This window comes from Dipodomys merriami, unplaced genomic scaffold (genome assembly GCF_024711535.1).
Source record: "Dipodomys merriami isolate MVZ:Mamm:240054 unplaced genomic scaffold, mDipMer1.0.p SCAF_433, whole genome shotgun sequence".
Lineage (NCBI taxonomy): Eukaryota > Metazoa > Chordata > Mammalia > Rodentia > Heteromyidae > Dipodomys > Dipodomys merriami.
In genome coordinates, this window is record NW_027205971.1 from 479726 (window position 1) to 496535 (window position 16810).

Here is a 16810-nt window from a genome sequence, read left to right on the forward strand (position 1 = left end):
TCATAAATCTTCAGAACACTGACCATTGCCTACTTTCTTATAATAGGTATAAACATCTTCATGCATGTATATGCTTTAACATAAATATGGACTTATTTACGAGAGCAGAATAGAAAAAATATTATTATGGAATGGAACACTTGAAACCTCATTAACATATATGGGAGATAATCCTCTTCAGTGAAGAGTTCGGCAGCTCATCCAGGCCAAATCATTGTTGGGGAAGGGGAGGGGAGGTGTGAGGTAGGAAGTAGAGGATAAGTAATACACACACAGCCTGGTCCTACCCATTATAGAGAGAAACTCTGCAACTTAACTTTTTCTTCCCCTTCTCTTCCCTTTCCTTTCTCTGTCCCTCCTTCCCTTCTTTTCTTCCTTCCTTCCTTCCTTCTTCCATAGTACTAGGATTTCAACTCAAAGCTTTGTGTTTGATCACTTGAGCCATGCCTCTAGCCCAGCTTTTTGCTGGAAATAGAGTCCTGAGGACTTTTCAGTTCAGGCTGACTTCAAACCACTGTCCTCCAGACATGGTCCTTACTACCTACCTGTAGAGCACCCTCTGAGAAACCTGTTCTTTCTCCATTTTTTCCTGTCATCTTTATCTTCACTGAAGGAACCAAACTCAGACACTCCCACTGGCTCTGCTTTCTATATCTAAACCCCTCCCTTCCCTCTTCATTCCCTACATTTTATCTGGCTTTTTTTTTTGTTCTAGGAATTCAACACAGAGCCTTGCACATGTTAGGCAGGTACCTTTATCAATGAGCTATATACCCCTCTACCCCAGCCTATACCCCCTCCATCCACAGTTCTCCATTCACAGCCTTCACTCACTATATTGCCTAGGTTGCTCACAAACTGCTAGGTTCAAGTGATCTTCCTCTTTTAGTTTTCCAGTTAGCTGGGATTACAGGCACAGCACTAAACCCAGTGCTAGCTCTTTCAGGTTTCACTTTAAAATATAATTTTATTTCTGCAGTAGTTTCATAAGTATTTATTCAGGGCTTAATATATATTTGCAATCACTTCCTCAGGAAAGCCTCTCCTGATTTCTCAGCATATATCTCCCATTAGATTTTTGTCACTGTGAATTAGGTTTGTTCTTTCTACCATGTTATAATCCCTGTAATGGTGTAAGGCTTTACATGTTTTACAGTGTTTTACTATTTTCATCATTGCATCCCTAGTGCTGAGAATAGCACCTGGTTCACAGGAGGCAGCCCCAGAATATCTGCTCAAGAAATGGATATAGTCAAAACAAATTAAAGAAAAGAAGGGATGGGTATGTGGATTAGTGGTAGAGTGCTAGCCTTGAGTAAAAGCAGCTCAGGGATAGTGCTCAGGCCCTGAGTTCAAGCCTCAGGACTGGCAAAAAAAATGAAAAAAAAAACCCAAAACAATAAAGCAAAGATGCTTTGTTAAGAGAGAATCTTCATGCACCAAGCAGTCACAAAAATGCCCAATGTCAGACATTAGGTGATGGCCTCAGCCACTATCAGGCAACAGGAAGCACTTCATTCCCTGGGCAAAGGTAAAAATCGAAGCTCTCAGGACACTGAGCTGCATAAGAAAAATGTTAGGGATAGTGCTAAAGAAAGAAAACAGAGCCAGCCTGGGCAGGAAAGTCCGTGAGACTTTTATCTCCAATAAACTACTCAGAAAACCAAAAGCGGCACTGTGGCTCAAGTGGTAGAGCACTAGCCTTGAGCTGAAGAGCTGAGGGACAGTGCTCAGGCCCAGAGTTCAAGGCCCATGACCAAAGAAAGAAAAAAAGATAATTAGAAAGAATATAATACAACCAAATAACAACCAAGCTTGGTGATGCAATGAGAATAGTAGTACAGCTCAGAGTTGAGCAAGAAAGGAGAGTCCTACAAAGCATAAGTACTCACCCTGTAAACTAGACAAGATAGCTGGGTGTAGTGGCTCATGTCTGTAATCTAGCTAACAGCTGGATGAGTCATAGGACAATCATGAGGTATGACTCCAAAAAATATAAAGAGAATAGCTTGTTACTCACCCAGTTCTATGCAGGTAATCCCAAGGGACCAAATGTCAACTTTCCCATCATACTGTCCTTCATCCATAGCTAAGATCACTTCTGGAGCCATCCTACCAAAGAGTACATGTAAAATTCAGGTCAAAAATTAAAAACAGGGCTGGGAATGTGGCTTAGTGGTAGAGTGCTTGCCTAGCATGCACGAAGCCCTGGGTTCCATTCATCAGTACCACATACACAGAAAAAGCCAGGAGTGGCACTGTAGCTCAAGTGGTAGAGTGCTAGCCCTGAGCACAGAGAGGCTGAGGGACAGAGCCCAGGCCCTGATTCAAACCCCAGGACCTGCATAAATAAATAAATAAATAATACATTTCCCTTATAAAGTGGCTCAGTACCAAAATGTGCTTCAGCACACTAAATAATTTTACCTGATACAGCTATTTTTATACCAATCATTCTGAAAAATATTCAAAATGTAAAATATACTTAGTGATTTATATGCAATAATACATTATTTTCAGGAAGTCCTGGTTTTACTCTTTACTATTGGTTTGACCTTGGGTAAGTAACCTGCTTGCACATCAGTTTCTTCATCCATAAAAATGGAGAGAATTCTAGTAGTTACCTTATAGAATTGGGTAAAGAGTTTGCATATATAAAGCACATATAAATTAAAATGAAAATAAAACCATTAGTGATTTTAAAGACCAAAACTTACAAAGCACGCTGCGGTAATAAAGTGTCACTTTGCTTGTTTGTCACAAATGTCCTTTCATTAGGAGGGTAGGGGCCTTGTCAGTTTAACATGCTTTGGAGAGAACTATATTCTATCATTGTGTGGAAGCAGTTGCTTGGTAAATGCTATTTGATGGTATGGGAAAAAATTCAAACAGCAGCTGGTTTGTTTAGTATGTAATTCATTTCCCAGCATATAAATCATTCTCCAAGATATATGGAAATTCCAATGTAGCTACAAAAGGCAGGCAAGAAATCTGGACTAGAATAGGGAATAACTTCAAAGTCGGAATGAAGATGGTATATGGGAAGTTCATTCACCGGAAGGTAATGCTTACGCTTGTTGGCTCACCTGAGAAGGGTGTCCTTACCCGGACACTCTGCCTCGATAGAAAAGTTCAAAAGAAACCTCCAATGAAATCCAAAACCTGAGCTTGGTCAGTGAGTTGATAATCCTACTCAGTTTACACACAGTGACATCAACCCTTATTTGAACAATTTAAAGTCATTCTAAGTTGTACATTCAGGACTTAAAGTGCTTCTTTGTTTGCTTGTGACAAATAAAACCCCATTTGGGGCACATGGGTAACACACATTGCAAAGAAGAAGACAACACCAAACTAATGCCAGAGTTTCATCTTGTTCGTGTGTACGTATTTTAATATTCTAGTCTATTTTCTAAGTCTACGTACCAATAAGGTGTGCCTACGAAGGAATTGGCAGGAGAAGCTATGGAGGCAGATCCAAAATCAGCCAGTTTCACCTGGCCTGGCTCTGTCAGGAGGATATTTCCTGCCTTAATGTCCCTGGAGGAAAAAAACAAGAGGATCAGAAAATTATCTCTCAGTTTTGGTTATGGGATAGGTCAAAGCATGCAGTTAATAAGATTATAAAAAGTTTATTTAAAACAACAACAACAATAAACTTTGCTCAGATAGCTAGAAGGGGAGGTTAATAACTACTGCACATTGTCAGGGGGGTCCAGATTCCTGGTGTACTTACAGGTGGATCATTGTAATTACTTAAAGATAGAGCTTCCTTCAGAGGGAGGGTATACAGCAAGAAGGAAGGCAGATACAGCAGACAAGGAAAGCTCTTCAGCTGCTACCCCTTTCAAAAGCATCTTCTTCAATGCTAAATCCAGTCACTGCAGTATTCCTTGGGTAGAGAAATTGGTACCATTCTAACTGCCTTTCTTATTTTCTCTTCCAGATTATGTAGCATTCTGGAATCTTACATGAAACTTTGATGACTGCATTGACTACCTGCAGTAACCCTCAACTGTGCACATACCTTTTCTTTCTTGCCTTTTACCCTTTCTCTCTGCTTTTAATTGTAACTGCAACTCTAAGGCACTTGAGGGTGCATGCTAGATAGAAGGTATTGTTTTAAAAATAACACCGTACAGTAAAAGGAAGACCCTGAAAGATCAAAACAAACAAGGATTAGGGGTTAGGATGTGGCATTTTGATTGTGTTAGACAATGAATTGCAAGTGTTTATGACTAAAGGTATTAGATCTTTTATGCAGCCAAAAAGTTTTAAAAATGTGACTTAAAAGATTCACTCTTCAGTAAAGTCATTTATAATGAAGATGGGGATGTTCTCCTTGTGTTTAGAAGACACAAGTGTCTTCTAAAGACATGAGGTGTAATGAGCATAGAAGCCAGGAACTGTAAGTTTATGGACCATGGAAAGATAAAGCAGAAAAAAAAGAGCAAAACTTATTCCAGGATGAAAATGGTCAAGTTCAAATGCTTCTCAAACAACCTTTGCAAAAACTTCCCTTGGAAATGCAGTTTCCTTCCTCATGGTTGCATTGGACATTGGCAGAGAGAACTAAAAAAAAAGGCATTATTTACTTCTCTTTGCAACAGAAAAGTATTTTTCTTCTTTTATTTTCAACTAGAAAACTAAACTGCCTCTCTTAAAAATAATAAAAATTGGACATAGTATTCATTTTTAAAACTCAAGAACACTCTTTAAGTGTTTATTTTTGTCTTTTCAACTTCTTTTACAAACCAAAGACGATAATGTATTATTCAGAATAGAACAGTAAGTCAGTGTGGATCTTCAGGTAATAAAGACACATAGGCAAATAATTCATTCAGAAATAACATCTCAGTTCCAAAGAAACAAATTTTTAAAAGGTCTTCAAATACAGATATTATAATAAATGTATTTAGTTGCAATCAGGACACACACACACACACACACACACACACACACACACACACACACACACACACACACACACATTTAGTTTTGTTGTGTGATGCTGGAGATGGGACCTTTGGTGTCATACTAGGTAAGTGCTCTACCACTGAGCTCCACTCCCAGCCCCATAATTCTCCCTAGTGATGACTAAGGCCAGTTCGTGGTAGGACCTGATGGGCCTGTATTAAGGAAGTTCTGCTCTTATAGTTCTAGTAACTGTCAGGTGACTTCTGAAACACCTAAAGGGGGAACTGTGACCTAATAGTTTCACTTCTTCCTAGTAAATGCCAAGTGTTTCCCTTGGTTGCAAGGCATCTCAAGTCCTTTGCATTTTGGAGCTATTCTGCTATTACCACTCATGAAAGTCACACCTAGGAGCTCTTTTCTATAGGACTGACCACTAATAACAGCTTTCTTCAGGAGAAGTTAGTGGAGGGAGGAGGGGGAGTGGAGAGTAGCCGGATGGTCAGCGGTAGACTACTGGCTTATCAACTGCAAAAGGCCCTGGATTAAAACATCAGCACCAATCAAAACAGAAGGAAGGGGGCTGGGAATGTGGCTTTGTGGTAGAGTGCTTGCCTAGCATGCATGAGTCCCTGGGTTTAACTCCTCATGAATCAAAATAATTGAAAAAGATTTTTTGTCAGACGCCAGTGGCTCATGCCTGCAATCCTAGCTACTCAGGAGGCTAAGATCTGAGGATCGAGGTTCAAAGCGAGCCAGGGCAGGAAAGTCCGTGAAACTCATCTCCAATAAACTACCAGAAAACCAGAAGTGGCACTGTGGCTCAAGCAGTAAAGTGCTCACCTTGAGCTAAAGAGTGCAGGGCCATCGCCCAACTCCAGAGTTCAAGCCCCATCACCGACAAAAAAAAAAAAAAAAAAAAAAAGAACACACACACACACACACACACAAAGCCAGAAGGAAGGAAATAAATTTAAAAAAAGAAAAGAAAAGAAAATGGATAAGAAACCAGTAGATTATTGGATTAGGAGTTAGGAAGTTTGAGCTGTAGTTCTTACTCTATTACTTTAATGCTCTGAAATAATGGGCACATTATTTATATCTTTCTGAGCTTTAATCTCTCACCCACCAAAATGTAGACTTTAGGAATGTAAAGTGTTTGAAACGGCATCTGTATATAGATGATTAACTTGTTATTTCAACAGGAGAAGAAACTCAGCTGAGAAATAAATATATCAAAGAAAGGTGGATTTTCCTTTTTTTGTGTGTGACATTCTATCCAGAGTTACTAGGCTCTTCTTGAGTTTCCCTGAATGATTAGCCTAGAGAATGTTAACCTATAGAACAGATATGACAGAAATCATTTTGAATGAATGGGAAAGGCCAGAAGATGGAGGCAAATTCTGGCAATCTAATTCCTTACATCCAAGAATAGCAACATCTGTTTGCTTCCCATAAATTTTTAGGTACCCTGAAAATCAGAGCTTGCACTAGTTTTGAAGGATCTTGGAAGAGAGGGTCCTGTAAGAGAAGGGAAAATGAACCTTACCTGTGAATCAATGCATGAGAATGTAGATAGGCTAGCCCCTGCAAAGCACCATGGGTAATGGCAGCAATCTCCACTTCCTGAAGTGGCTTTTTATGAACTGAGGAAGGAGGAAGGGAAAGTTGATCACATATCTCGTCATTTGAAGATGTGGAAATAATATTTACTTAAATACATAGGGTACATATTTTCTAGAGAATAGCAATTCATGATCAGATAAAAACCAAATGCAAGAAACAAAACAGACCCACCCCTCAAAACAAAACAATAAAACTTTAATATTCATTAATACATTGCTAATTTATCAGTCAGTTGCCAGTTAATGCCACACTGCTTCCAACTGGTGTGGTGTGAATGTACCACATGTCCTTCTGATATTTTAGATGCCTGGAGTGTTCTAGGTCACATTATTCTCCTCTACCACAGAGCCATCTATAATTACCCCCTCTAACCACAGGTTTTCATTATTTGTGAAAGCAGCTAATAAGCAATTTCTATTCAGAGATCAAGGATGATCTAAGACATATTTTAATGTAAAATTGTAACATAGCTTCTGGTTATAACAACATCTGCAGAGAAGAATTGGGTCAGTTGCTATATTGGAGGGGGTTAAATATCAATATATTTGTTAACTCTTAACTCTCTGTTATGTGTATGCAGGCATTTGATGTGTTTGATTACATACATGCCACATCATATTAACCCAATAATTTATCAGGACCTGCTGTGGATGGGCCATGAATGAATGGCAGGAGAGGTGTTAACATCATGTGATGCTTCAGTGATAGTGCAGGATGTAGTCTGCATAGCTTACCAGTACTATCCTTATCCTTATCCAAGTGGACTACTCCAGACTGCACTTTACTACAGGGACAGATAATGTGCTGACCAAAGTAAAACAGTAAGGAGGGTATATCCAGTACTTTCATTTACAGAGCTTACCTTCTAACAAGTCAGAAGCAGAGCCTAAGCAATACTCCATCACCAACTGTAACAAAGTAAAAAAATTGGAACAAAAATATTAAATGGTAAATTCTAAAAATGAATAATACATCAATATTAAATTGGATGTTATTTGGAGTAGCATGATAAAATCTCTGTCTCACTGTTCTGCTAAAGAAGTGAGTCATCCTTCATCCAGTGTATCCCCTCTATATATACCACCCACCATAGTCACTTAGCACTCATCTTGGTTATCAAATCAACTTTCAGATCAGCTTTCACAGTGCTTCAGTGCCATGTTCAACTAAACCTCAGTTTATTCAATGATGCTCCCAAAGTACAACTGGAGTGGTTGTTTGTAATTTTACTGAAGTATACATTTGGAAATGCTTTACTGTTTATTAGTTAGTTATTAGCAACTGCTATTAATATCTTACTGTGCCAAATGTTAAAATTGTAGACCTTATCACAGATGTATAAGCATGGGGAAAATCAAACTATAAGCAGAGACTGGTATTGTTTATAGGTTCAGGAATTCACTGGGATTCTTGGAACACTTCCCCCCAGGGAAATGAGGTCGGGGGGCTACATTGGTTTCCATGGAATATGTCTGCTAGGATAACAGCATCTTCAGAATGCTGGTTGTCTTTGTCATCATGAGGTGACAGGGAGTTGGAGCGTGCTGCCACTGCCCAGCTTGAATGAAGAGTACTGTACTATACATCACTAGCTTGGGGAAAAAACAAAACAACAAAATTTCAAATCCAGGCCAGGTGTGGTGGTTCATGCCTATAACTAGCTACTCCAAAGGTAGAGATAAGGAGGATGATAGTTCACCAGGGCAAAAAAATTCACAAGATCTGATCTCAACCCATGGTTGGTTGTTGTGATCCATATTTGTTATCCCAGCTACATGGGAGCATAAATAGGAGGATCATGGTTCAGGCCAGCTGGGGCAAAAAAAAAAAAAAAAAGTAACCCTATTTAAAAAAAGCAAGAAAGGCTGGAGGTGTGGCTTAGCAGTAAAGAACCTGTCCAGCAAGTGCAAGGCTCTGAGTACAAACTCCAGTACTACAAAAAATTTTCAAAATCCAGATTATGGTTTTTATTGAATGTTCACTGTAAAGCTGAAAACTCTGAAAGTGAACTGTTCAGAGTCAGGGACCATTTGTATACGACTAAAAAACTGAATGGAATATGTTCAGTGTGTATATTTTTAAAGTTATATGTTAAAATTTTCAACATTTTTGCTATAGTTATTCTTTGTTTTGTTAATCCATAATATGAAAAATGTAGATTGTGCTTCTGAGACTCCAGCTGCTCTACCTTTACAATCACTGGTCTGGCTTCTAGCTGTACTAGCTTCTTCCTCCTGGCAGATTATTCTTGAACCCATTTGTATGTATTTCTCCTGAAGCTCCATTCCTAGGGTCACCTTCTAATTAGTTTATCAGACCAATTGTAGATAGAAGCTAGGTAACCAAGCTTATTAGCACTCTAAGTAATCTAAGAGTAAACAGCTTTTCCTGAAGTAAACAGATTTCCTGAAGACTTGAAACATATGAGATTTAAAACCTGGATTTTGTAACATTTATTCTGCCTAATGGAAATCCCATTCTAGACTCTTCCAAGTCATCTGAGATTGCTAGAGAACTGTTTTCCAGATATAAAGATGCTCCTTTGTTTAATTTCTTCTGTTCAGAATGGAAGTAATTGTTATAGGTATCTTAAGGTCTGTGTGAGTGGAAATGTTTATGTTGACATATACTGCTTGAGAACAAAAATTCCATCCATAATTAAGGAGTATGCATAGGAAAGGACTTGGTACAGGTAAGCACTGAATCATAACTTAATTGAACTTTCAGTTATTAGAAGTGCAGTCTGATACCCTGCAAAGTTTAATATTTTCATGTTGTGATACCCACTGAGCCAGCTTAAAAATAGAAATGCAATCATATAAAAATATCCAATAGAGGGGGACAAATTACTTTTTCAGTTGGTCTTGTGATTAAACAATGCACAGATGGGGCTGGGTAGGTGGCTCAGAGTATTTGCCTTGCATGCATGAGGCCCTGGGTTTGATTCCTCAGTACCACATAAGCAGAAAAAGCTGGAAGTGGCATTGTGGATCAAGTGGTAAAGTGCTCACCTAGAGCTGAAGAGCTGAGGGACAGCGCCCAGGCCCAGAGTTCACGTCCCATGACCAAAAAAACCCCACAAAAAACCCACAAACAACAACAACAACAAAGAATGCACAGATTAAAATATCCAACACACTTCCAACTATTTTGTGTGTGTGTGTGTGAGCTGGAATTGCGGGGGAGGAATAAAAAAATGAGTAAGACAAAATTGTTCAGATGTGACTGAAATGCCTTGCCATTTGCTTTCACAAATAAAACATTATAAGATGCTGTTATTAAGACAGCACCATTATTTGCTGAGTGTTGACAGGAGATTTCTAATATCCTTATACTTAATCTAATGGAATAATTTAATCTTATGGAATGTATATCTTAAGACACACTTGGAAGTATTAACAAATGTCAAATACTGGTAACAAAATTCAAATGGATCAGAAATGGGACTGAGACTTTTATAGTTCTGATAAGCAATAGGAAGAATATTTAAGAGACTCTGACTTACCCAAGCAGTGTGCTCTTTCAAATAACAGCCTTTGTACTCAATTGTATTAGGATGCTTCAGCTGTCGTAAAAATTTAACTTCTTTAAGTATATCTTGCCATTTCTATTGAAACTCAAAAAAGAAATGTTTTCAGTTTCAAACTGAAAATAGCATTTTATCAAGTGTACATGTATAATGTCATCGTGGTTATAAATGAGCATGTGGTAAATATTTCATAGATAATGGAGCATTTTAAACTTGTATTATTTCTGAGGTTTGAGTACATGTAACAAAAACTTATCACTAAGTGTATTATAATAAATTCATATTATACATGTCCATGTCCTATTCTGGAAAATAGTTAATTAAGCTAAACTATTAGGAACTTTTATTCTTTCCACAAGAAGGGGAAAAAAGAATTGTGATAAGGAAACATTTAAAAACTTTGTGAATTACTTTTCTGTAACTTTTATTTAATTTTAATAGACACACAGTAATTGAATGTATTTGTGGGGTACAATGCAATGTTCTTATATATCAAAATATTGTGTCATTTTCCAATCAAGGCACTTATCAGATCTATCACCTCAAATAGTTACCATTTCTTTGTGGTGTGATCATGCAGATCTTCTCTTCTAGTTACTGTGAAACATACACTGTGCTGTATCATTACTCATGGTCACCCTAGAGTGCTGGGAAAACCAGCCCTTCACCTTTGCTGATGCATCAGCTTGGACAGCTGTGGTCTCCTCTTACCTCATGTGTCTGTTTTCCGCTGTAGGACATTTTCTTAACTGCCACCACCTCATTGGTGTGAGCATTTGTGGCCTGCACTCGGGGGAAAGATGAAAAATAAAAACAATGAATCATGTTTAATATTTGACTAGAGAGTTTAATAAAAAATAATATCCTCAGAGTTCAGTGCCACTGTTTAGAGATGCTCTAAGTGGAGCAACTTCATATCTCAACTGTTCTCAGAAAACAGTTTCTCTTTATCCTTTTCTGAATGTAAGTACACACACACACACACACACACACACACACACACACACACACACACACACACACACACACACACACACACACACACACACACACACACACACACACACACACACACACACACACACACACACACACACACACACACACACACACACACACACACATTTTTTTTTGGCCAGTCCTGGGGCTTGAATTCAGGATCTGGGCACTGTCCCTGAGCTTCTTTTGTTCAAGGCTAGTGCTCTTCCACGTGAGCCACAGTGCCACATCCAGCTTTTCTGTTTTTGTGGTGCTGAGGAATCAAAACTAAGGCTTTATGCATGCTAGGAAAGCGTTCTATCACTAAGCAACATTCCAAGTCCTGAATGACTGTTTTTAGGTACTTACAAAATACACTGCTCCAAAACTTCCATGTCCAATTTCATGCAAACCAATAAAGAGTTCTTCAGGGTCATCTTTGTAGAACAGATCAGCAATCTCTGGGTCCTTTGGTACCCCTTTACGCATGGTGGCCACTCCTGCAATGGCTTTGCTTTCCAATACCCCAGTCAGTTGTATCTCTCATTGACAGCTCTGAGTGTTTACAAATCTTCAGTATCTATAGTAAAAAATAAGTGTTCAATTAGATAATTTATAAGTCATTATAAATACAAATTAATATTAAAGTTATTGGGGGTTTACAATTCAGTATTAAAATGACAAAGCTGCCGAAATGAAAAATAGACCAAGTGTTTAGATAAACATTTCTATACAAAGATACACAAATGACATTAGCACATGTAATGATGCCCAGTATTATTAGTGTATTAGAAAATTAAAAGTAAAATGTCAAACAGACACTTCTTCATACTCTCCAGAATGGCTATCATCAAGAATATAAGTATAAGCCGAGTGCCAGTGGCTCACACCTGTAATCCTAGCTACTCAGATGGCTGAGATATGAGGATCGTGGTTCAAAGCCAGCCCAGACAGGAAAGTCAGTGAGATTCTTATCTCCAATTAACCACCAAAAACCAGAAGTGGTGCTGTGACTCTAGTGGTAGAGCACTTACATTGAGCTGAAGAGCTAAGGGACAGTGCCCAGGCCCAGAGATAAAGCTCCATGACTATATATATATATATGCACACACACAGATATATGTATATATACACACACACATATATATGTATATTTAGATGAGGATGTGGAAAAGTTAGAACTGTCCAAAAATGCTGGAGAGAACAAGTATTAAATGACAGACATTCTGGAAAACAACATGAATTCCACCAAAACTTAAACACTGAGTTGTATCACATTGACAATTAACCCAGATATTCTATTCTTGGTTTATACCCAAGGGAAGTGAAGATATATGTCTACCCCAAACCTTGTGCACTAATGCTTGTAACAATATTGTTCATAATGGCCAGAAGGTGAAAACAATCCAAATGTCTATTAACTGGTTAACAAATAAACAAGCTGTGGCATATCCATACAATGGAATATTACTTAGCTATAAAAGGGAATAAAGTATTGGTATTTGCTATAACACGAATGAATTGTGTAAACATTATGCTAAGTGAAACAAGCCAGCCATAAGAGATTACACTTTGAATGACTCCATTTAATAAAATTTCCCAAATAGCCGGGCGCTGGTGGCTCACGCCTGTAATCCTAGCTACTCAGGAGGCTGAGATCTGAGGATCGCGGTTCAAAGCCAGCCCGGGCAGGAGAGACTGTGAGACTCCTATCTCCAATAAACCACCAGAAAACCGGAAGTGGCGCTGTAGCTCAAGTGGTAGAGCGCTCGCCTTGAGCTGAAGAGCTGAGGGACAGCGCCCAGGCCCAGAGTTCAAGCCCCACGACCGACAAAAAAAAAAAAAAAAAAATAAAAATAAAAATAAAATTTCCCAAATATATAAACTCACAGAGACAGAAAATAGATTACTGTTTCCTAGGAGGGTTTGGAGAACAACAGCCAAAGGGTCTGAGGTTTTCCTTCAGAATGATGAAATGTGACCCGATTGTGGTGATGACTGCAAGGTTCTGGAATCTTGCTCAAAATCACGCAATTGCATATATATATATAATTTATTTTTTGGTGCTAGTCCTGGGGCTTGAACTCAGGGCCTTTTGGCTTAAGGCTAGCACCTAACCATGTGAGCCACAGTGCCACTTTCTGCTTTTTTTTGTTGCTTAATTGGAGATAAGAGTCTCACAGGGGAGGTGGCACTGTGGCTCAAAGTGGTAGAGTGCTAGTCTTGAGCAAAAGAGCTCAGGGACAATGCCCAGGCCATGAGTTCAAGCCCTATGACTGACCAAAAATAAAAATGAAAATAAAATTATATATGGCTGGGAATATGGCTTAGTGATAGAGTGCTTGCTTAGCAAGCATGAGGCCCTGCATCCAATTCCTTGGTACAATATAAATAAAGATAAACAAAATTGATTTTTAAAAAAGAGTCTCATGGGACTGTCCTGCCTGGGCTGGCTTCAAATGATGATCCTCAGATCTCAGACTTATAAGTAGCTAGTATTATAAACATATGCCACCAGTACCTGGCTCACACACATGATCTTTTTTTTGTCAGTCATGGGGCTAATAGTCATAGTATGGGTGCTGTCCCTGAGCTATTTCTACCATTTTGAGCAATCTACCACTTTGAGCCACACTCCACTTCCAGTTCTCTGATGGTTCATTGGAGATAAGAATCTCATGGACTTCCCTGCCTGAACTGGCTTTGAACTTTAATCCTCAGATCTCAGGCTCCTGAGAAGCTAGGATTACAGGTGTGAGCCATCAGCCCCCAGCTACACACATGGTTTTTATTTCTACATTTGCACTTACATAGTACAGTCAGTGTTTCTTCCTTAACCCATTAGCTAACTAAGCTATATATCTGGCTGTTGGCCAATAAGACTACTTTCTCAAAACATGAGCCAGTGAGCTTCACTAGAAGAGAAAAAGGTGATCAATTAAAAGAGTAAAAGACAGTACTAAGAGATGTTTCTCCCCTTGTAACACAATAATAGCTTTGAGTGACAATGCATATCATTCCCTATATCTGTCTAGTTAATTCATTAGCATGGGTAGCTCAGCAGCCTCTTCACCACCACCCCTCAACCCAACTCATTCTTTCACTCTGGAATCACTTACTACTTGCCACATGCTCTATTGGGACAGGTGTTGGAGACAGATTGGGATGTAGTCCTGGTCCTTAAAGGGTTTCCAGTCAAATGGGGTGACAGACATTAAGTTACAATGACAGGAATGACACAATGGTTGTCACTGATGGCTTTTATGAAGAAAGCTTGAACTGTTTTAATGTAAGGATGCAAGAGACTGACTTGGCCTGTTTATGACCTAGAAGTGAAAAAGCATGCCCTTTTAGGGAAAATAAATGTAGTTCATTTAATATGGATGGATGGGAGAGCTGGAAGGAGAAAACACACAGCTGGTATTAAGCCAAGGAAAATCACAAAAGGCCTTTTAAACCGTATTAAGAAATTTGGATTGTATCCTGAGGGTAACAGGTCCCTGAAGGCTTTAAATAGGAAAAAGGATGTCCCTGCCAACACTGCACCTGCCATCCTGGGCAGAGGTCCTGCCAAGTCATGAGTACCAATGAGCGAGTACAAAGGCACCTCATCAGGACTCTTAGAGAAGTAATCTAAGTCTGCCTGTCAGACAGGTAGCTGAGAGTACAAACTGAAAACTCACAAAGTATTTTTTGCCTTCACTGTTTATATCAAAGAACAGGAAAGAGGAACAAAGATTTAATCAAAGACATGCCTTTTGGAGACAATGCTTAAAAGCAAAGTATGAGATTGCCTTCAGGAAAACAGAAGGATATATGATCTAAATTTATGAGAACAAACATCTTTTCAATCATCAAATTGTATTTTAAACTTCTGAATGTTTTGGTTTCAATGATAATGCTAAATATACTGTGGATTATGATTTAGATGGAAAACATAGATTGCTAATGTCATACTACAGAACCGACTGATTTTTGAAGCTACCAATATTTAAATGTAAAAATCAGATCATAGAAATTTCTAGGAAAAAAACTGCAAGTTAATACTTAATTAGTAAACAATATACTAGGGACCAAAGTTATAAACTATAATCAATAAGCTTGACTACATGTAATGAATAACTCCTTTATGTTGAAAAAATATAATGAAGGGAGTTCTGTTTCTAGCAAAGGTAGAGCAACAGGGACTAGACTTATTATTTGCCATCAGAAATAAATGAATATAGTACTTCAAGAAATGGGATATTAGGCAAAGGATAAAGATCCCTGATGTAAGAAAAACAAATGATAGAAGCAACATCTGTCCTAGCTTCATGTCCTGGGAGAGGTTCCAAACCATGGTACTAAGGGATTGCCAAGGAGGCTAGTAGACTCTTTAGTTTGAGACTAAGGTAAGAATTAGGTGACTGTGGTAACTTGAGTTCACAGGTAGAAAAACAGGGTTTGGGGATCTGCAGGACTTCCCTTCAAATCTTCAGGTGAGCAGAAATTAGTGAAGCATGTGAGAAGAGGCCCTAGTTCAGAAAAATATCTCCTGAAAAGAAGAGAGAAAACAACACCTGGTGCTCACAAAGGGCTGTTCTCACTAGCCAGGACAGGGAATCTCTAATTCATGGGCACTGGTGATAGTATTCAGAAAAGTCCGAACTCAGCATTAGGAATAATTCCTTCTGAACTAAATCTTAGACTCTGATTTCTAACAAATTTTAAAAAGCAGGACCTACAAGGGTGAAATTATTTCTGTATAACATAACTAAAAGGGAAAAGATATAAACACCGGGGCTGGGAAGTTGGCTCAGTGGTAGAGCGCTTGCCTTGCATGCCTGAGGCCCTGAGTTCGATTCCTCAGCACCACATAAGCAAAAAGAAAAAAGCTGGAAGTGGTACTGTGGCTCAAGTGGTAGAGCACTAGCCTTGAGCTGAAGAGCTGAGGGACAGCGCCCAGGCCCAGAGTTCAGGCCCCACGACAGGACGCAAAAAAAAAAAAAAAGATATAAACACTAACCAAAAGGGAGCTGAGCTAGCTATACTAACATAAGATAAAGATTTCCAAGCATATTAGTATTGATAATGAAGGTTGTTTTACACTGATAAAGAGATCAATTATTTCACCAAAAGGACATAATAATCTTAAATGTTTATGCATTTAGTAACACGTTTTAAAATATATGGTTAAAAATGAAAATGTATGGGGAAGGTGGCTCACTGGTAAAGTGCTTGCCTTGCATGCCTAAGGCCTGGGTACGATTTCTCAGCACCACATAAGCAGAAAAAGCCAGAAGTGGTGCTGTGGCTCAAGTGGTAGAGTGCTTGCCTTGAGCTGAAGAGCTGAGGGATAGTGCCCAGGCCCAGAATTCAAGCCCCATGACTGGAAAAAAAAAAAAAAAAAAGCCGGGCACTGGTGGCTCACGTCTGTAATCCTAGCTACTCATGAGGCCGACATCTGAGGATTGTAGTTCAAAGCTAGCCTGGGCAGGAAGTCTGTGAGACTCTCATCTCCAATAAACCACCAGAAAACTGGAAGTGGGGCTGTGGCTCAAGTGATAGAGTGCTGGCTTTGAGCTGAAGAGCTGAGGGACAGTACCCAGGCCCAGAGTTCAAGCCCCACAATGACGACCACCACCACCACCAACAACAACAAAAAAGAAAATGTAAGGAGAAATGTACAAATCCATAATATACAAACACAAAAATCTATAACATGCAAAATATACAAATACACAGAGGTTTCAATATACTACTCTCAACCATTGACAGGAATCA

The 16810-nt window shown here is 38.9% G+C and overlaps 1 protein-coding gene across 2 annotated transcripts in view; it reads right to left on the reverse strand.

Moving 5' to 3' along the window:
- LOC138807781 (serine/threonine-protein kinase TAO3) overlaps positions 1-16810 on the reverse strand; it is a 134958-nt gene that overhangs the window by 53077 nt on the left and 65071 nt on the right. For both annotated transcript variants that reach the window (XM_069993542.1, XM_069993543.1), the window contains exons 3-9: positions 11417-11627; positions 10781-10852; positions 10046-10147; positions 7403-7448; positions 6464-6560; positions 3427-3540; positions 2021-2112 (exon numbers count right to left, since the gene is read on the reverse strand). In XM_069993542.1, coding sequence (XP_069849643.1) covers positions 2021-2112; positions 3427-3540; positions 6464-6560; positions 7403-7448; positions 10046-10147; positions 10781-10852; positions 11417-11536 — 643 coding nt within the window. In that variant the 5' untranslated portion in view covers positions 11537-11627. The remainder of the gene's footprint in view (positions 1-2020; positions 2113-3426; positions 3541-6463; positions 6561-7402; positions 7449-10045; positions 10148-10780; positions 10853-11416; positions 11628-16810) is intronic.